Source organism: Triturus cristatus, chromosome 11 (assembly GCF_964204655.1).
Source record: "Triturus cristatus chromosome 11, aTriCri1.1, whole genome shotgun sequence".
Taxonomy (NCBI): Eukaryota; Metazoa; Chordata; class Amphibia; order Caudata; family Salamandridae; genus Triturus; species Triturus cristatus.
Window position 1 is genome coordinate 319147435 of NC_140594.1, and position 22741 is coordinate 319170175.

At 46.0% G+C, this 22741-nt stretch overlaps 1 protein-coding gene across 2 annotated transcripts in view; it reads right to left on the reverse strand.

Moving 5' to 3' along the window:
* KSR2 (kinase suppressor of ras 2) overlaps nt 1–22741 on the reverse strand; it is a 1474574-nt gene that overhangs the window by 670016 nt on the left and 781817 nt on the right. For both annotated transcript variants that reach the window (XM_085636251.1, XM_085636250.1), the window contains 2 exons: nt 15702–15785; nt 14212–14279 (listed from right to left, as the gene is read on the reverse strand). In XM_085636251.1, coding sequence (XP_085492377.1) covers nt 14212–14279; nt 15702–15785 — 152 coding nt within the window. The remainder of the gene's footprint in view (nt 1–14211; nt 14280–15701; nt 15786–22741) is intronic.

Here is a 22741-nt window from a genome sequence, read left to right on the forward strand (position 1 = left end):
AGGTAGCAAGGTGACATGGGTGCAGGGGGCCACAGGGCAGCTGAAAGACCCGGATATGAAGAGTCCAAATAGGCAGGAGCTGCATGGATGTGGATGGTCCAACTGGCCCAGCAGCAGCCCATGAAGGTCAGGACAAGGGACACAATATGGAAGATAGGCCCTGGCGGTGCTGGCCCTGCTCCAGGGTGCCAGTCCTACAGGGCAGGTGCACTTGGGCAACCACCACCAATGCAAGCAAGAATTCGGAACGGCATCAGACAGGGAGACGGGAGCCTCTTGGTGCAACTGCTGAGTCCTCACCTGTTCTAGACAACAACATAGGTTTGGGGAAGGTCAGGGAGCGAGCTGAGGTTGTACCTGGGGGAAGGTGCTGGGCACAAGTCAGGGTGTGGTTGAAGCACAAGCCTGCTCTCCAGTTCACATGTGTGGTGGTGCAGGATACTGGCATGTTCCCAGGAGTACGGACGGGCCGAGGTTTTGGGGTGAAGGGAAAACTGCAGAGTCGAGGAATGAAATTCGAGGCCTCAGATGATTATGAATACGTTGGGGAAGAGTTAGCGAAGATGATGGGGGAGCCGGAAGTAGGGACGATACATGGGAAAGGGTAGGGATGAGACAAAGTAAAGTCAGAGCAGTGTGACTGCAGTGATGAGAGCCTACCGGGCTTGAGGGAAAGAGGAGTGCCAACAAAAAAAAAGAAATTGATCGGGAGGAAGAAACGAAGATCAAGGGCAGAAAGAGAGAAGCACTCCATTAGAGCAGACAGTAGGATACTCTGCAGGGATGGACATGGACTTGAATTCTGGGAGGGATGATATTTGGGGATAGAGAAGGGACTGAGGTCCTGAGAGAGACTGAGATATTGTGGTTAGCAGAGAGGAAAAATAATTTGAGAACATGCAGAAAGCTTGGTGGGAATCATGGGACCGATTCTCAGCACACGACACACCACATCCTCGTCAGTACAAATAGAAAGAATCTGGGGTCAGGGCATCTGGCCGCGGAGGGAGATAAAGGAGTAGTAGAGGCCAGTGGTAGGTCGGAAGAAGGATGTTTTGGGCGCACAGAAGACGAATCCATCCCTTAGGGCAGGTAGGCAGAGGGAGTGGAGACACATAAAAGAGGAGGTGACACAGCAAGTTCAAAGGAGGGGGGTCATACATCAACAAGCGAAGCACCGTTACATGGTGATAGCCGACACACTTGTTGGCCACCTTTTATTGAGCAAAAAGGAAAACATATGGGCAAATGAATAGGCAGATTCGTGCCTCCCCCCTCCCCTACACCGCTGACCCCTCCCCCTACTGCCCTGCTCCCGCCTCCCATCTCCTCATCCCTCACTCCTCCCCTACATTATGGCGACCGCGGCGTGGTCGCACGCAGCGGGCGTGCCGCTGGTGCACCAAAGGAATGCCCTGGACCGCGCCCAGCGCCAGACCCTGGCCCCCATGGGCACCGCAACACCCGACACCACTACAACGCCAACAACCTCCACAAACTCAACACCGGCCGATCATCCACCTGCTTCCAGGCCACCCCGAAGCTCACCCATGGACCCTTCTCCTGCCAAAGCTGCAGCTTCAACAGCCGGCGAACACCTGCACGCCCTCCGCCCCCACCAGGGCAGGCCGCAACCATCCCAGATGCATACTACTCAGCATTCGCTCCGTACACAAGCATGCCATCGAACTCTGGGACCTACTAGACTCGTCCTCCCAGGATGTCGCATTCTTGACGGTGACCTGGATGAACCCCTCCTCAGCGCCCGACATTGCCATAGCCATCCCGGAGGGCTACAAGATCACCCGCAGGGACTGTACCCACAGACCAGGAGGAGGAATCACCATCGTCAACACAGGAATACCCTCAGGATTTCGACCAGCACCGAAGACACCCTCAGCGCTGCGGAACACCTGCACTTCCAGATCCACACCGATCCCAACACCACCCTCAGAGGAACACTCATCTACACACCCCCGGACCCCGGGCACTGTTCAGCGACGCCATCACCGACTTCGTCAGCACACACGTCCTAGCATCCACAGACTACATCCTCCTCGGAGACCTGAACTTCCACCTCGAGAACGCTGACAACAGCAACTCCACCACCCTGCTCGACAACCTCGCCAACTTCGCACTCAAACAGCTCGTCACGACACCCACCCACTCCGCCGGACACACGCTCGACCCCATCTTCTCCGCAAGTAACCACGTCACCTTCAGCCACACCACCGAACTCCACTAGACCAACCACCGCTGCGTCCACTTCTCCTTCGAGAAACTCACCAGGCACAACCACCCGCAACGAACCCCCCACCGCAGCTGGAACAAGGTCAACGAAGACCAACTAATCACCACCCTCACCCGAAACCCAGCAACCGACCCCACCGACACCAACAAGGCCGCCCGTAACTTTAGACAATGAATCGATGACTGCGCCAACACTCTTGCCCCGATCAAGAAACCCTCGAACAGACGCACCGACAGAAGGGCCATCTAGTTCACCACCAACCTCCAGGCATCCAAGCAGACCTGCAGAAGACTAGAGAAGAAGTGGTGCCAAGAACAGACAACCACGCAGCCCTCAAGAACGCCAGCCGCAAGCACCACCAACTCATTCGAACCACCAAAAGGACCTCCTGCAAAGAACGCATGAAAAACAACGCACACAACAGCAAAGAGCTCTTCAACATCGTGAGGTAACTCGCTAACCCCAGCTCCAGCTTCAATGACATCCCACCATCGCAAGACCTCTGCGACTCCCTAGCCACCTTCTTCCACCACAAGATCACAGACATCCACAACAGCTTCAACACCCAGACCACCCCGACAGTCGCCGACACCCCTCACTCACCACCCTCCAGCCACACCGGCCCCCGGCTCTCCTGGGACCATGTCAACAATGACGACACCATCAAAATCATGAAGACCATCCACTCCGGCTCACCATCCAACCCCTGCCCTCACCACGTCTTCAACAAAGCAAGCCCCATCATCTCACCCCAACTCCAGAAGATCGTCAACAGCTCCTTCAACACCGCCACCTTCCCGGAGAGCTGGAAACATGCAGAGATCAACGCCCTACTCAAGAAACCTAAGGCGGACCCAAAGGACCTCAAGAACTTCCGACCCATCTCCCTGCTCCCGTTCCTAGCAAATGTCATCAAGAAGATTGTCAACAGGCAACTGACCCGCTTCCTCGAGGAGAACAACACCCTGGACCCATCCCAATCCGGATTCCGCAGCAACCACAGCAACCACAGCACCAAAACCGCCCTCATCGCCACCACCGACGACATCAGGACCCTGCTGGAAAATGGCGAAACCGTGGCCCTCATCCTCCTGGACCTCTCGGCCGCCTTCGACACCGTCTGCCACCACACCCTACACACACACCTCCACGATGCGGGAATCCGCAACAAAGCCCTGGACTGGATCACCTTCTTCCTCACCGGCCGAACCCAGAAAGTCCGCCTCCCTCCATTCCGTTTCGAAGCCACCAAGATCACTTATGGCGTTACCCAAGGATCATCCCTCAGCCCGACCCTTTTCAACGTCTAAATGGCACCACTCGCCAACATCGTCCGATCGCACAACCTCAACATCATCTCATACGCCAACGACACCCAGCTGACCCTCGCTCTCACCAAGGACCCCGCTACCGCCAAAACCTACCTCCACGAGGGAATGAAGACCGTCGCCGAATGGATGAAGAACAGTCACCTGAAACTGAACTCTGACAAGACGGAGGTCCTCATCCTTGACTCCACCCCCTCCGCCTGGGATGACTCCTGGCGGCTGGTCATGCTGGGAGCTGCCCCGACTGCCACCGACCACGCACGCAACCTGGGGTTCATCCTGGACTCATCACTTTCAATGACCCAGCAAGTCAACGCCATCTCCTCCTCCTGCTTCAACACCCTCCGCCTGCTTCGCGAGATCTACAGATGAATCCCCACTGGAACCAGAAGGACGGTCCCTCAGGCCCTCGTCAGCAGCAGGCTGGACTACGGCAACGCCCTCTACGCAGGAACCACGTCCAAACTACAGAAAAGACTTCAACGAATACAGAACGCCTCCGCACGCCTCATTCTCGACATCCCCCACCACAGCTATATCACTGCCCACCTGAGAGACCTGCACTGGCTCCCCGTCAACAAGAGGATCACCTTCAAGCTCCTCACCCACGCTCACAAAGCACTCTACAATGCCAGACCAACATACTTCAACAAACGACTCACCTTCTACACCCCGAACCGCCAGCTTTGCTCCACTGACCTCACCGCCGTTCCACGCATCCACCAAACGACCTACGGCGGCAGATCGTTCTCCCACCTCGCCGCCAATACTTGGAACACCCTCCCCATCCACCTGTGACAAACCCAGGACCTGCTGACCTTCAGGAGACTTCTCAAGACCTGGCTGTTCGAGCAGTAGCAGCACCTCCCCCCCCCTTCGGCACCTGGAGACCCTCACGGGTGAGTAGTGCACTCTACAAATGATTGATTGATTGATGAAATGCAAGGAAGGGTTCACAACTTACAAAGCGACCAGGGGTGCAGACAAACAGATACATGCATGTCAGCCTTTACCATCTAAGCTTGTCTCATATGTAAGAAAACCCCTAAGTGCAGTGTGTCTCTATGGAACCATATGGATGTAATTCGGACAGCTAATGTTAGTTTTGCAGGGTCTGCCCTCACTGATGAATGACAAGCAATTTATATTCATAAAAAAAGTCTCAAACACCCAATCTTGGGGTGAAACAGACATAGAACTGTGTTTGCAATACATGACCCCTACCACACTGCTGCAGGTCGCGCACACGACAAGTTGGTTACTTTACCCGAGAAGGCTTTTCATGTGCATCCTACCCGGGGGGAGTGTAGAAGCAGTCAGACAAAGTCAGGTGTGAGCTTGCTGGAACTTCAACAAGAGAGCCTGCCATAAGTATCCCTATAGATCCAAGCATGAATGCTCCAAATGTGGTGGAATATTCCCAGTATTACACTGCATGGGAGGCGCAGGCCAGACAACAGTGGAAAGAGGAGGGAACAAAGGGTGTTAAACTGGAAGACATGCGGCCATGGCTATTGCAGTACTCAGATGGTGCGTCAGCCAAGGCTTTGTGGGATGGCTTTATGAAAGGTTTCTGGATTCCTTACAAAGAGCCACACAAGGGCAAATTGGCAGAGAGCTTGATATCCTGTAGGAACAGTCTGAGGACAGTAGCAGAAAAATTGGCAAAGGAAATGCCAGGAAGCAGAATTACAGGCTTAGTCTTAGTGTCACCTCTCAGGATAGTACCTAAGAAATTAGCAGGTGAATTTTGTTTGACTGATGATCTGTCTTGATCCGAAGGGATCTCAGTAAATTAATTTATTGAACCAGCAGAATGTGCAGTGACATATTACAGCATTGGCACAGCATTGGACTTAGTGAGGCACGGCATACAGGAAGCTGAGCTAAGCAGGGTATACATTAAATCAGCCTTCGAGCACTTGCCTGTCCATCCAGATGACTTTCAACTCCTGTGGATTCAGTTCCAAGGACATTAATAATTATTAATCACTACCTAGACAAGTACATGGCCAGGAGGTGCTCGGCCGCCAGTGCAACCTTTGAGAAATTCAGCACCGTGTTGAAATGGGTTGTGAGACAGGTGGGGAGGTTAGAAGAGTTGCTGCACTACCTCAACAATGTTTTAATGGTCGACAGAGCATGTGTATCAGGAGAATACAGGAGATTAATGGCAAAGTTAGAGCTGTTGGTGGAGATGTTCAGCATACCTTTAGCCAAAGAAAACACTGAGAGGCTGGTCACTAGATTAACTTTCTTTGGCATAAGGCTGGACTCAGTTTAAATGGTGTTCCAGCTGCTGGGAACAAAACTGGCCACATTGAAGAGCATGCTAGAGGAGGGGATGGGAAAGAAACAAAATATGGGGTGGGGAAACTGCAACAAGTGTTATGACACCTAAACTTTGCATGTAGAGTGGAGGCCCCAGGTGGTTCTTTGCAGGCAATTGCCATTTACAATGAGAGGGGCGACAAAACAACATTACAGAATAAAAATGACAGACAGATTCAAACAGGACCTGAAAATGTAGCTGAAGCATTTGGAACAATACGACGGACTGACATTGTGGCTCCAATCTCACCCTGTAAAATATACAATTCAGATCTTGGTGCTTCAGGCACTGGGGATTTTGGGGTGTACTGGAAAGGGCATTGGTGTGCCAAGAGGAGGCCAAGACAATGAAAGAAAAAATGCTGTAGCATTGCATTCCTAAAATTCTTCCTGGTCATGCTTAATGGTGGTGCATGTGGTTAACAGAATGTAGACCATGAATTGATATGTGTTGAGGCTGCTAAGAGCACTTCTGCTGATGTGTTTGGAGGGCAATATTTTGTTCAGAGCCAGACATATTGCAGGATTGTAGAATAAGGTGTCTGACACAATATCTCATTCACAATGGACAAGGTTCAGTGGTTTCGCTCCTGGAGTGGACAAGAGAGGCCTGAGAGTTCCTGAGGACTTTTGGGAGATTGGTATGTTAAAGTGATGCACTGATGAAAAACTTGTTGGCTGAATCAACAAGGAGGACTGACAGGATGGGCTGGACTGAATTTTTGCAGTCGGGAGTGCTAAGGCAGCATAACGGGGGTAAGGCCATGGAAAAGAGAAGAGATGACATGATCAATTTTGTATTGTGACAAATTGAGAAGGGACTGGTACCGGTAACAATTGGGGAGGGGGAAGATGGCAGGGATTGTATTCTAAGGGTGTATGATACTTGAGAGGGTGCATTAGGAAAGAGGATTTCAGAAGGTTGGTACTGAGAAAAGGGTAGGGCGATGAAACTGTGGAAACTGATGATGATAGAGGAATTGTAGAGCCTGATAGACCAGTTGGGAGTTGTGTGCACTTCCACTTGGGAGAGACTTCTGTTTGGGGTACTCTTTCTTTATTGTTATTTGGGGCTTTCCATGTGACGGAAATGGTGGGGGCAAAAGGTGACAAAGACTTTGAGATAGGAGATATCACCGGATGCCATGCAGTTTGGGTCTACATTTAAAGAGGAGTACATAGGGACCAAAAGGGAGTGTAGTGTGGAACAGGGGTGGCAAGAGATATCTACCAATAGGGAATATATGCTTACAGGCCGCAAGGCCTAGGGCAATGGAGGAGCGACTGTAAGTGGGGATAAATGAGACAGGGAGATGTAGGGTCCTAAGGCAGGTTTAACATTTTCTACAGGTGTGGAGAAGAAGACTGGTAAAAAGAAGAAAGTTTAGGTATATGGGCACTTGATTGTGAAATGGGCCAGGTATCAGCCCGAAAATCAATTCTGTGGTCAGAAGTTGGGCTTGGACCAAGAATGGGTGAAACTGCAGTAGCCTGAGTTAGGTGAGATCAGATAGGGACAGCTGATGCCCACTCTGTGGGAGCTCAGGGAAAAACGTCCATTGCATGAAGTGGTGTGGTTACACCTAGGTGATAATGAATTGGTTCTGTTGGTGTGGCTGGAGTTGACCAAGATGTAAAGAAAGTCTTGGCATGCTTGAAAGAATGGTGGGAGAGGACATATCTGGGTTGGACTCAGTTGTTGTCTATGAGAGTTAGGACAAGGCCCAGAAGCTGGCGGCGACTAACAGGGCAAGGAAGGTAGTTAACAGGAAAGTGTCAGGGTTTTGCAAGAAGATAGCGATTACGTTCATCAAGCATACAGTTAGCATAGAAGTGCCCAGTGCTGTTTGCTACAAGGGGGGTCCACATTTCCATGCTTGGGAACAAGGAGGACTCTTCTGGTGGCAGTTAGAGAGCGAAAAAAAGAATAAATGGTTAAGAGGGAAAACGAGGAGAAAGCAGAAGTATGGTAAGAGAGAAGAGGAATCAGACATCAATGAGGTGGGGCCTGGTCAAAGGGCGGGAAGTTGAATCAAATAAGGAAATTGTTCGTCAAGAAGAGCACATGAGATTTTTTTAGGCACAACATTGTTGTCATTGTTTGGGGGAACTGTTGAGGCAAATGTTGGGAATGGAATTGTTTAGGGGTAAGGGGATGGATTTGAATAAATTGCTACAGGGTTGAGTATGACCTTGATGCAGTGTGGTTATTCCTGGGTAATATCATCTGGGTGATAATGACTTGGTTCACGTCACATGGCTTAAGTTGATCAAGATGTAAAGAAAGACTTAGCATGCTTAAAGCATCAGTGGACTAGGACACAGTTAGGGTTTTTTTTTTCTTTTTTTACAGAGTTTTATATAGCGCGAACCTGACCTGAATCGGGTATCAGAGCGCTTTACATAGCACCAGTTGCATCACATGAGACTACATTAATTTTTTTTGTTAGACACGGGTAGATTACGTGATTTGCCCAGAATTACAGGATGTTCAGTGTCATTGCCGAGACTCAAAGCCAGTTCCCTGAGTTCGAGGTCGACCGCCCTGGCCGTTAGACCAACTCCTCACAGTTATTGCCCAGGAGAGTTAGGAGAAGGGCCTAGAAACCAGCTGCGATTAACAGGGCAAGAGGAAGGTAACATGAAAGTATCAGGGTTTTGCAAGGCCAAAGGAATTAAGTTTATAAAGTATACAAAGATAGTTTAGGAGTGATCAGCTCTGTTCTGCTCTGATGAGGGCCACCTTTCCGTGCCTTGGAACAAGTATTATCTGGAAACGCTATGGCAGATGTAGAGGAATAGTCGCATGACTCAGAAGAAGTGAGGGTGGAACAGAAATTTCATCTCGGGCCGCTCTTCTGAAGGCGGCTAGAGGGAGCAAATACAAATCAATGGTTTAGAGGGAGAAAGGGGTGATGGATGAAGTCTGGTAAGAGAGAAGAAGAAACAGGAATTAATGAAGTGGCACCTGGTCAAATAGCAGGCAGGCATATCAAATCAGGAAATGGTTTCTGTTAGACCTGGCACTTCTTGGCGTGACTACCCCTGACTTTTTGCCTCTACCTCTGCTATTTTTTTGGCTGACTTGGATGCTTTGGACACTTTGCCACTGCTAACCAGTGTCAACGTGTAAGTGTTCCCTGTATAAAGTAATAATAATTGGTTGTCGAAGATTGGTATGTTTGCCTTGCTAGTAAAGTCCCTAGTAAAGTGCACTATGTGTGCATGGGCTAGTAATGCAAATACTACTAGTGGGCCTGCAGCACTATTTGTGCCACCCACACAAGTAGCCTTAAAAAGGGAATTCAGGCCTGCCACTGCAGGGTATGCCTGCAGTTTGTGAAACTGCCATATTGTTCTGTCAAGTGCACTCACTTGCCAGACCTTTCCCCTCTCTGTGCCCCTAAGACACCCCTATGGTAGGTCTGGGGTCCCCCCTGGACAGGGTGTAGTGCATGTGAAAGGTAGGACATGTACTAAGGTGTGTGTCATGTCCTGACAGTGTAATAATCTCCATTTCGTTTATCACTGTGGAAAGGCCATCTTGCCCATAGGACTCAATGGGAAGGCTGGGTAATATGTTTTCAAGCCTGTCTTCCCAAAGGCTTAAGATGGAAAGGTGAAGTTTAGTATGCCTGAACTCACAATGTAATAACACATCTTTTTATGTAGGTGGTTTTTGCATTGTGTGTTCAGAAGCCACTCTTTTAGAAGTGGCTGCATTTTTGTGCTCTGACATTTCTGTGTGTCTCTGCCTGGCTGTGGATTGACCGTCTGGATTTGAAAGCAATAAGATCTGGGGAATGTCTTAACCCAGGGGAGGAGGTGAGACAGCAACATGCTGACTTGCATCTGGAGTGTAGGAGGAGGAGAAGCCCCTAGAGTTAAAGAGGCCTGGGCTGCTGCTATAAAACATTTGTCCCATCTCCTGCTGAGTGATTGAGAATCCAGACCCCCACTAATCAAAGGAAGAGATTCAGTGCCCCCTGAAGCACAAAGACTTCAAAGCCATTGAGGGGTATAACTAAGAGAACTGAAGCCCCTGAACTTTGGAGAATGGCTTGATCAAGTGTGAACAAGACTGGAGCTACTTCGTGGTCAAGAGGACCTTTGCCAAGGAAGAAACAACTGAAGAGACTGATGGATAGGACTGGTCTTGCTGTGTGATCTGGGGCTGGCCTGCAGTTTGCTGTTTCAACCAAGGAAAGGCTAAAGGGACTTTGCTGTGTGCTGTGTCCCCCTGCTTGAAGGACTTTGCGGTGCGCTGTGTCCTGAAGTAACTATCCCCAAGGGCCCGAGGTTAGCTGGCTCCCTGTTCGGAAACACAGGAACATAAAAGTTTCCAGGAGAGTCTCAGCGGCGCTGTGTGAGCACGCCTGTTGCAGTCTGAGACCCTCATAAGGACTACCTGTGATCGTATGCGCCTGGCATCCAAATGAGTCTCAGTGGCACTGTGTGTGCGTGCTTTGTGTAGCCTGAGATCTTCAGGAGGATTGGTCTGTGATCGGGGGTACCTGGAGTCCAAGCAAGGATCAGCGACACGTGTGCATGTGCTTTATGCAGCCTGAACCCCTTTGTGAGGATTTTCCAGTGATAGTGTGCACCAGAATCCAAGTGAGTCAACGCCGTTGTGTGATGGCCTTGTCATCGTGTGCACCAGAATCCAAGTGAGTCTCAAAGTTGTTGTGTGCGGGTGCGTTGTGCACCATGAGGCCTTCATGAGGATTCGCCGTGTTATCGTGTGCACCGGAGTAAAGCGAGTCTCAGCGACGCTGTGTGGGTGATCTTCGTGCAGCCGGAGACTTGTGTGTGGAGTGCTCAGTGATCGTGCACCCAGAATGAAAGAAGATTCAGCGACGCTGTGTGCGTGTGGTTTGTGGCAGCCTGAGATCTTCGGAAGTGAAGCGGCCTGGACCGGCAGTCCTGGAGGAGTTGAGTTGCCGGCCAGAGCCGCAGTTGCCATTTCACAAAGCTGCATTGGAGGCCCAGCCGCTGACCGGGGAGAGGAGAGTGAGTTTGTACCCCCCAGGTAACATGTGTCGACTCCTGGGACGGGGCGCAGGCTTGGAGGGAGACGCTCTCGGCCTCTCTCTCGTGTTGGCAGCACGAGCCTCTGCTTCGGCTCGTGTCGCAGCCCTTATCGCCAAAGGAGTGGTGGTGCAGGGGCCGGAGTGCGAAGCTGCACTTTGGGATTACATCATACTGTGTGAGAGGCAACTATGAGAGACGGAGAGACTGCCAAAGGCCCGGTGATCGGGGCCTGAGTGTATTACGCATGATTCCATTTCTGAAGAACGGAGTACCTGACTGTCGTATTACACATTGCATCGTTTCTGTCTAACGGAATACCTGATTAGAGTATTGCGCATTGCATTATTCCTGTATACCGAACTACCTGATTAGTGTATGACATGGCATTTTTATTTGCATAACGGACTACCTGATTGTCATATGACGCATTGCATTGTTTCTGAATAATGATCTACCTGATTAGTGTATTGCACATTGCATTTCTCCTGCATAACAAATTACCTGATTAGTGTATATGCATTGCCTTATTTTTGTAGAAAAACATATCTGGTGGTGGTCTCACGCATTGCATTATTTGATCTTGCAAAGTGCCTGATTGTTACGTTACGCATGACAGTATTATTACATTGCAAAAGAACCTGATTCTAGCATTACGACTGTATGATATGATTTTAGGAATACAGGAGAATGTTTAGACGTGCTCATTGATATCGCCAGAACTTACAAGGGCTGGCTGGCCTAACAACCGACCAGGAAAAATATTACACAACCTCATATGTTGGTTTTATATTGTTCGGTCGAATACCTTTTTACATAAACTTTATACTCGTTTTTACAAAACTCGTGTGGAGTCTATTTGTGGTGTCATCATTGGGCTATTGTGAGCGTGGTTGCCATTACTTTACACATTTGCCTTGAAGATAAACCTGGCTGCTTGTGCCAAGCTACCTAGGGGGTGAGCAGGGCTATCTAAAAAGGTGACCTTCCTTTCCCTGACGTTGGAACGCGGGTCCCTACTTGGGCTAAGGTACCTACCTCAGCCAACCAGGGATCGCGGGTCTAACAGTTTCTTAAGAAGAACACATTCGATTTTTTAGGCATAACATTGAAGCTATTGTCATTGATTGGAGGAACTGTGGAGGAAAAGGTTGGGGGGGGGAATTGATTAGGCATGACGCTGGAGGGTTTAGAATAAATTGTTGGAGAGTTGAGTATGTCATATTAGTATGTGCAGCTTTGACAAAGAATGTAGCACTGCCCAACTTGCTCCCAATAAAAGTGGCCTTTTGTGCACTTGACAGAATGGAGAGGCATAATGAGTGTCTCTTCATGCTGGCACAGGCAAAGTAAACACAAGGAGATAATGGACAGAGCTCTTAAACTTTTCAGACACTCCCCCCAGTAACAGATCTGGGTTGAATCCATCATTGTTCTTTAGTTTACTTCGCCACCCCAGTTCAGACCCAGCTATAAGCAAATCAGTCTTGACCCTATTGCTCATGGGAATAGTCCAGCCCAAACTGCCCAGCCAGGTCTTCCCTGGACTGGAAACAAGCATCCTGGGACCGGATCGGGGTAACACCTCTCATCAGCCAGGCTAGCTTGAATCCAGTGGTAAATTGCACAAGGGACCCACGTCTGGGAATACCCTGCCAACTTAGGGTGAAGAAAGCAAACACAAGAAGATGATGGACGAAGTTCTGAAACTTTTCAGACACTCACCCTCAGTCACAGATCTGGGTTGAATCCATCATCATTTTGCTAGCTCACTTCACCACCCTATTTCAGTCCCAGCCATATGCAAATCAGTCTTGACCGTATTCCTCATGGGAATAGTCCAGCCTGAACTGCCAAGCAAGGTCTTTCCTGTACCGGAAACAAGCATCCTAGGACCGGTTTCGGGGAACACCCCACATCAGCCAGGCCAGCTTGAATCCAGTGGTAAAGTGAGCAACGGACCCACGTCTGGGCATACCCTGCCAACTAAGGACAAACAAAGCAAACACAAGGAGATGAGGGACGGAGCGCTGAAACTTTTCAGACACTCACCCCCAGTCATAGTTCTGGGTTGAATACATCATCGTTCTTTAGCTCACTTCGCCACCCCAGTTCAGGTGGCATAAAATGGCCCCCGTGCCAAGACTTTGAGAGAGGGCTCAGGAGCAACAGAATGATGTAGTGGCCACACAGATGCATACCGTGTCATAGTGTCAGGTATGCAGGGAAATCACTTTCCCTGGGTCTTCAAAGTCAGAGCCCACCTCCAAGTGTGGTGGATGAGAGAAGAAGGAGGTAGGGTGGGCTGGTAGGAAGTGTTGTTGTAAAGGTTGTCATTCACGGGCAAGCGGTATGAAGGAGCAGAGAAGGAAAGATGGTTAAGTGGGAAAAAGGGGAGACAGAGGAAGTATGGGAAGAAAGAGAAGGAGACAGGAATAAATGAGGTGGAAATTGGTTCAAGGGCGGAGAGGTGAGTAAAATAAGGCAATGGTTTGTCAGAAAGGAAAACACATGAGATTTTTTTAGACACAGTGTTGGAGCTGTTGTCATTGTTCGAGAAGGGAAAAGTTGGGTAGGGAATTGCTTAGGGGAGGGTGGATGGGTTCAAATAAATTGTTAGAGGATTGAGTAGGACCTTTGATATGTAAGGCTCGATCTAAGGATGTAGAACTACCCAGCTTGCTCCCCATAAAAGCAGCCTTTAGCACACTTGACAAAATGGAGTGCTGTAATGATTGCATCCCAAAAGCTATAAAAATGTTTCTAAATACTTATTGAGCAACCTGATTAACTTTCCTTCCTCTAGTGATATTTACACAACACATACTGCCCGATATCCTGACTTGTATTCATTTCGCAGGTTTAGAACATTGTATTTGACTCGAAATTCCCACATGTAGCAGTATAGTTTCTACTCTGAAAACAATATGGAGGATTTACTTTTGGCTATTTAACAGAGGCCTGAAAGCCTTCACTCTACAGTAATCCCTTAGCAGCACATATCTACAGACTTTGAAAAGTTGCATTTTATTTTTTAACCTCTTCAGTGCCCATGACGAGATAGTCTCGTCATGGAGCACGGTCGCGCTGTGCCCATGACGAGACTATCTCGTCATGAACCCCACCCACTAATAAAACGCCCGGCACAGGAGGGGGAAAGGGCGTGGCACAGAAGGGGTTAATGAATAGCGGCCATGATGCAAGGGCTCAATGAAGTAATATGACAGAGTGGTGGTAAATAGATGTTTGTCCTGTGCGGAAGGTATGACTTACCTCCACGGTGAATGATGAGCAGGTGGCACGGGGGTGCTTCTTTGGTGCATTTATTGTGGCACTTTAATCTAAAGCGAGGCAAATGAAAAGAGCATGTTGAGGTTCAAGCAATATAATGAATTCTGTGTGAGAAACAGGGAAAACCCAAAAGACCCATTCTTTGGCACAAGAGGCAAAAAAATCTGAAAAAAAGCTGACGCATCCCATCAGTGACTGTCGATTTCAGGAATTAGTCGCTGTAACACTTGTAATTCTAGGATGTTTCAAGTCTGTTTACATCACGAAAATCAATATGTTTCAATTCCGCTATCACTCTCATAATATATTAAATATGTTTTGGAACCCTGTCATCCACACAAGAGTGAGCCAATTGCATTACTCTTGGGGTAGAGACATATGACTTACAGTTTTGTAGTAAGTTTACACACTGAATTTGTGGATAACATAAACATAACGTGTATTTGTAAAGCACGCGCTCACCCGCAGGCCTCTTAGCACCGAATAACAGATGTTTATTGTTACACAACTCAATAGTACTTATTTTATCGACCTCAGAAGTATGAAAGGCTGAGTGAACCCACCGGGATTTGAGCCTGTGATGATGAGGTCAAACACAGGTCCCTACATTGGGTACATTAGTCCACTAAGCCCCCAGACCCGGCCTAATACAGAAAGAAGTAAACTTACTACAAAGTGTACACTTACTTAAAGTATGACTTACATGTGAATCAAGCCCACATGATGTAAGCATTATAGTTGAAACGTTAAGGTGGGCGTATATAACATACATAATAATCAGTCGTACATTACTTTTGTCCATATCCTCATCAACAATATACACTTACTGAACTCTCATTTATTTAGTATGATCTCCGGTGACCAATCCTAAGTGGTGGTATAACATTATTTATACTTGGAAGATATGTAATGCACTGTCTCCTGGATCCTGATATCAAACAGCTGTTGTTGTGAATGCAGTCTTGAAAGTCAGGAATTATTTGTATGGAGCATACACATACGATGCTTCATACAAATAATAATCAGTAAACTTACTACAAAGTGTAAACGTACTCAAAAGTGTAACTAACCTTTGTGAATCAAGCCCACGTAATGCAAGGACTGTTGTTGAAATGGTAAAGTGGGCATACATAAAATACATAATAAGAGGTCCTACATTACTTGTGTCCATATCCTCATCAACGATGTCCACTTTCACTTTCTACCTGGGTTGATGTCAGCCACCGACCTCCCACTGATTTGGGTGACCACCAATCTTTTTCTAAGTTATCCATACACTTGAAAGAGGTGTAGTGCACTGTCTCCTGGATCCTGATATCCTACAGCAGTTGTTGTGAATTCTTTGTCTTGAAAGTCAGGAATCTTTTGCATTGAACATTACATTTGTTTTTAATGTAAGCATTCATGGCATCAGTGCATAGCCATCCGTTTCCTAAATTTTAAAATAAAAATATGGGAAGAAAAGGACATACTTGCAATTTTTACACTTCAGTCCAAATAACATTCCTTTCCCGCAGACGGTGCATGTCTGAGACATCCAGTATTTTGTAGAAAATCTGCATAAGAAAAAACAGAAAACAAATCAAATAAACGTAATCCTTCAAAAGGTTAAGAGACTTGTATAGTCTATTAAGATTCAGTGTGTGATTTCAATAATGCCGATAAATGGAGAAGGCGTGAGGGAAGTAGAGCCAAAAGGCATCACATGAAAATGAGTGATCTGGCTCCAGGGTGAACCCCAGAGTCATCCAATGGCTTTGGGACTCACTCTTAGGGTTCATCGACATTAAATGAACCTTTGAATTGGTTATCACGCATGTACCTAGATTCATATGCTCCAGTGGTATTCAAGGTACCACTACGTTGATGTTAATCACATACCAACAGCTCAGACCGACAAAGGTTGAATTCCTCTGTTCACCAACCACAATAAGCGAGCAGATATTCAAGCATAGCTATCCAACCAGACCCTACACAGCTTCACACTTGGCTGACAACCATGTGAACTCACTTGGTTTCACAGACCTCAGCTTTAAAAAAAAAACACATTGCCAAGACAACCATGACATCATGGCACCAGCTTCCAGAATCCGTCTTAAGAACAACAGTGCAAGCCTTGGTCCTTTTTGTGTGTGGATGAAGGCAACATCTCTGATCCACAGCCTGTCTACCACTACATTAGCACCTCTAAAAAAGTCTCACATGCTGCCTCTTCAAGGGCTTAACAGCTTTCTACGATTCAGAAAGAAACTGAAAACACAGGCTCTTCAAGTGCACTCCGTGATAAGAACCTACTGTTACCTATCTTTGTGTAAATGATGATGAATCATATATATGAGTTCACCTGCTGCTCGTTTCTCCATAGCTTCTGCAATAAGCTGATGGTAAAACTGCAATTACAGACCTACAAGCGATGCGCAGGAAATATGACCGTAGCAACTTGAGCTGGTGGGAGGTCACATTTTCAATGTTTGCTGCACCTCATTCTTAAACCTTAGCTAAATAACTTCTAATGCCGGAATTGCCAACAAATGATGTCACGTTTAAGTCACACTTTACACCCAGAAGCAGGTAGTGGATTAATATAAAATATATATTTTTGGTATTTGGTTGGCTTTGTTAAATCAGCCACACTTGATCACTCCTTAACGGATGGGCAATGGATGTTGGAAAACAACCTGACTTGGTATCCGCAAACCGAAACAATGCCAGTCCTTCCAAAAAGAGGTCAACTTAAGGCAAAAGTGCCAATGAAAAATGCTTTCTTACAACCGACGGGGCCTCGGGGCCCAGAGTGCAGTGATGGAAATGTCTAGCTTTTTCCTGAATGTACAGTGGACATCGGTTTACGGGGGCCAAGACCTAACACCATTCCTCCATACTAAACATGTGAGAGCATAACGCTCCAGCAGAACGCTTTCATTAATAACCAAACATTTGCTCTGAATATGCAGCAAATGTTATTTGCTTTCAATTTATCGCCATTGGAGGTCTGTTGACAGGGATGGATACAGGAGCACTTTTAGAGGTGAAATATTCAACATTCAGCCGCTTCTGTTCAGCCTGGGGAATTAAATTCCAGCCAGAGCATGGCTTTATTTTAGTTTATGCCAAAACAATGGCCAGCAGCAGAATTAAATGAAGCGACTACCTGCCCAATGCTAACAAGCTTGAGGAACACTTACAAAGGTATGCTGAACGCATTATTCTTTCTCCAGACACGCGCATTTTTTTCCACCCGTCAATTCGAAAGTTAATTTCCACTTTTTTTTATCAGCATCAGCAAATGGGCATATCTGATGGAAACAGTTTGTAAGATGTAGTCCGACCTGAATACATTTATATAATTTCCTATGCAAGGGACCGTGTAACAAAGCACTCCATCACCTGGCTCGCGCCGACAAGACTGGAATGAGATTCATCTTGGTAGACACGCAGGGGTCAGACATTTCTATTTACTCTGCGCAAACGGAATCTATCAATCAATCGATCATGATAAGCAGCCAGGAAGGAATCATGGTGAAGGTTTTTCCTGTAAATGTGGGGTATTTCTGAGCTCATTATGCCACCACCAAAGCAGAGACCTCTTGTCGCCTTCCTGCCGGAAGTGGAAATGCGCTCTGAGTAATAGGGGTTGACAGCATCACGTTATCTCGTGTGAGTAAAGTACTCGAAAATTACATCAGCACGCTGGGTACGGGAGGCCTCCTCCAATCCCGGTCCACTTTGGGGTAGGTAGAAAGCACAATAAAATAAATCAGAATACATAGAAAATAGACTGGCGGGGAATTATTCCAGACTTTGTTTTCGTCCTCCAACTCTTTGAATGTGATGAGTAAACACAGGGACTAATAATTTTACAAACATCTAGCGTCATTTGGCCAGACAAGTTTCGTTTTCCCCCGGCTCGGTGTTGTGGTAGAGCAAAGGGCCATATGCAATCTCTCCAAAAGATGCGTTTTGGAGAGATGTGCGGTCAAGGACAGTGGGTACAAAGGACTAGGAAACATAATTGATCAATATTGATCAGCGAGATACACAGATCATAGACTTGATCAGACCTGTTAAGAGATAAAGAAGTTTCCGATTTTTAATAAAGCGATGCAGTTAGCGCACGAGTCATAGTTGAGGTTTGAATGTTTCTCGTGTTTTTAGCTTTTGAGACAACTTGCGTCTGTTTTTGAGGGTAGGGTCTTTACTTAATTGCTGGTCAATTCGGAGATATTTAAAGTGTTTAACCCCATAACACCATACATTTTGTCTTGCATTTATACTTTTTCCTAGTGTAATAGTTGGCCTTGAAGACAGCTCTTTAAATCTATTAACTTATGAATTAACTTTCCCTATCAAGTATTCAAGATCACATTACAAATTCTACTAATAAATCACCAAACGTTTGTCTATTAATTAGAAATACAGAACTCTCAGTCATAGGAGAGTGAGAATTTTCTCCATTGTTTATCAGGAAAACGTTGCCTATTTCTGGCTTTAAAAGTAATTATATCCATCGTTGCCAGTTTGGACATCTTATTTGTCCATTCTACTTCTAGAAATTGATGATTTTTCACCTCAAGAAATAATCCTTTGGGATATTGATGTGCCTATATTTACCCATAAAGCTGCTCCATAGTGGATAACTCTACTTCTTAATAGTATGCTAAAAAAAATCTTTGTCATTTATAACTATTTCTTGGCATTCAAGGGTATTGCCCATCTAATTGATGGTTTGCTTAGGGACAAAACATACAAAGAAAGAACGAATGACCCAAGGTGGTTCGACCAAAAGTGCTCCCGCGCCCTGAGAGAGCTGAAATTAGCATTAAAATCCTCCCCAAGAGATAAGAGGCGGGTGACCCTATGTAGGGCAAATTATAAATCGGCAGTAAAATGCCGTAAAACTAGTTTGCAGCAGCAGGCTTGGGAGGACTTAAGGGAAGCGATAGAGCTAAAGAACACAACTGCTTTCTGGAAAGTTATAAATGACTCTTGCTTCCAAGAGGCAAATAAATCAAGGGTAGCTAATCACATCCTGCCAGAATCATGGTATGGCAGTAGTTGTGTGGGGAGAGCACTCCAACGATGTAACAGTTTAATCAATAATTCTCCATTGTAGAGAACAACGGTGCATCAGTTCTGTAGGAGTTTGTCCTCTCCTACTGAGATAAAGACCGGATATTGACAGGTTGAGAGCCTGTGTGCAACTGAGCACTGTTCACAAAGTGTCCAACCTGACACTAACTGGTTTGAAAAATATATATTTAATTTTCAGCATTGAAACAAAACATTCTCTGGAGCTTTACACACTGTTTTCTTGTGTGGAAACGCATAAGAATATAGCAGTTTGTACCAATACAAATTAATGACATTTGTACTTAAACAGCGTGGTTACAGACAATTTTCACATGTAGCACAATTTCAAATTAAATGTTTTAAACATGACGCAATATCACAAAAAAATTCAACACAGCGGAAATTTTTTAAATGCCCAATGCATTTCGGAACCAGCCGGTTCCTTCGTCAGGGGCCAATCTGAAAAATATAAAGCGAACCATATTGCTAGTTAGAGTTATGTTGTGGGTGCTCAATCTCGGTAACTCTAATGAAGAGCAGGCATGCCTGACAACAAGTTACCTGTTTGTCTGTGTGGTTAAATGTTCTCTGAAACGGACAGAAATATGACTGAGTCAGCATGGGCGTGAGTGATAATATATACGTGAAAGAGGAAAGTATGACATAGTCAACTACGCGCTTACCTTGGTGTGCAAAACTCGTGGTTCTGAAATTATGAAAGCGAACCAAATCATGTTAGTGAAATAGATCAGGACAAAAGTCCTAATGCATGTGCTCGATAATCAGTAGAGGGTTACAATAGTGGTAATGAATTCATACCTTACACAAGATGTTCAGTTCTGAAGCTGTTGGAAAAATAATAATTGCGTGTGTCAACCAATAGCGTGCCAGGTAAACTATACTAGACGCACAAAATACATAGAAGTGCAGTCTAAAGAGAGTAGCGTGCAATGCTAAACGGGTATAATCTTACCTCCGGAGGTTTTGTGAAGAGCTGCGTAAAAAGAAAGAAAGAAGAAGAAACGTGTTTTGTTTGTAAAAAACGGAAGAGTTAACGGAGTGGTGTTATCAGAATGAACAGCGTACTGAACCAACGTGAAACGCGTCACAGAAACCTCACCTTAAAAATGCTACGAGGGAGAAGTAACGAACGTCTCTGCAACACCAGTAAGCGAATGCAAAAGCGTCAGCTGAAAATGCGCTTTTGTAAGAAAAACAAATCAGGACGTGAACCGGAATAACAAAACATAAACGATGGACTTAGGAAGACTTGGTTTTAGGCCTGGTGAACTGAAAGTTCTCTATGCTTAGGTGGGTGCCATCTTGGAACGGAGACGAAGAGCTACGAGATAGGGGGGAAATTCATAATGCATGACATACTGAACGAAAAGAGAGCGGAACAGTCAGAACTGGGAAGTGTTCCGTGATAATTAATTTACGAGCTCCTGATTTGAACAAATGAGATCGAGTAGTGTATATGAGCATACATAGGTGCATAAAATGATGACGAATTGGGGATTAAAAAAGAACAGAGTTGTTTCGGCGAGGATGTGTTCAGTAAACATTAGAAATCCTAATCTTTCGTCAACATGAGTTTTTGGCCGATGTCGTTAATCCAAGAGTAAGATAAACAACTTAATATATCAAAAGTGCATATCTGATCTATCATGAAAGGCAGCGTAAAGACTAATAGACCCATTGGGTAGTGCTAATATATATGTTGTGTGAAATAAACTGTATACACAATGTGGATGAAATGTGCAACGAGATATAGTGACAAGTGCTAAAAGTCCCTTAGAAAACTAAGAGGTACATGGTAACCTAGATAATCGTGCTTAGGATGTTGGTGTGTATATAACATGATATTGGAGTTGTTTTGCTGTAATGTTCGTAGTTGGTGCTGCAGTCTGGGAACTTAGCCTGGGGGGATGCTGACTAGTGAAGAACCTCATGGTCAAATGAAGCACGACATGTCCATCCGGTCATTGAGACCGGTAGGTGCCATGGTGTCCAGGGTTTTGATCCAAAAAACTTCCCTTTGGAGAAGTCTCAGGTGATTGTTGGTGCCTTGTTGTAGCTCCACATGTTCGATTATTTGAAATCTTAGTTGCGATATGGAATGGCATGCTTCATGCCAGTGGGATGCCAGAGGAGAATTTTTACTCAAAGTTCTGATGCGACTTTTGTGTTCAGTCAGACGTGTTTTCATTTTCCGTTCAGTTTTTCCGATGTATAGTTTGCCACACGGGCATTTGATCCCGTAAATTACATTGGAAGTATTGCAATCACTGGTATGTCGTAATAAGACGTCCTTGCCAGTAGTAGGATGTTTTAAGATGTTTCCTGGGATGATGTTGTTGCAGTGTGAACAATTATGACATTTCACCGTGCCTTTATGGGCGCGGCAAGTTTGAGGTTGTTGCTTGGTGGAAGATATTAGTTCACGGAGGTTTTGACCCCTTGTGTAAGCGTGCAGAGGCGGTTCACAGAAGATGTTATTAAAATCAGTTTCATTTGATAGTAGTTCCCACCGTTTGTTGATAATTTTCTTGATAGCTGTAGAACAAGTTGAATATCTGGATATGAAGACTATGTTGGATTTATTGATTCTTCTGGTGGGTGTCAGTAAATCTTCCCGTGATTTAGCCATTGCTCGTTGTGCACAAGAGTCAATGATAGTGGAAGGGTACCCTCGTTCATAGTATTTTTCTTTTTGTTCATGAATCTGGGTAGTGCTGTCTGCCAAGTTGGAACAAATGCGTTTAATGCGGATAAACTGAGAGTAAGGTAAGTTGTGGATGAGGTTATTGGGATGAAAGCTGGAGAAATGTAACGCATTGTTACGGTCAGTGGGTTTAGTGTAGACTGTGGTTGAGAGTCCGAGTCCATCTGGATTTTTATTGATGGTAACATCAAGGAATTGGATCGTCTGTGTTTCAATTTTGTGGGTAAATTGTATCCTAGAGTTGTGGGAATTTAAAGTAGTTATCATTTCTTCCAGGAGTTGTTGGGAGTTGGTCCAAACCAGAAAAATGTCGTCAATGTATCGACTGTAGGTGTAAATGTTTGTCCACCATTGAGGTATATCCATGATGTACTCCTGTTCAAACATCGCCATGAAGATGTTGGCGTACGAGGGAGCTCCTGGAAAGCCCATAGAAGTTCCCGAGAGTTGGGCATAAAATTGTTCATTCCATTTAAAGTAACTGTGGTGAAGACAAAAGTGTAAAAGTTGCAAGATGAAAACCTTCTCTGTATCAATGTCTTCGCGTTGGAGTAAAGCCCATTCAACTGCCTCCATGCCTGTGGAGTGAGGAATCGAGGTGTAGAGAGCCACCACATCAATAGTGCACAATAGCCAAGTGGGTTGAATATTCGGTTGAGTAAGTTGAAGTTTCTTGAGGAAGTCTGTGGTGTCCTTGGTGTATGACCACCAGTTTTG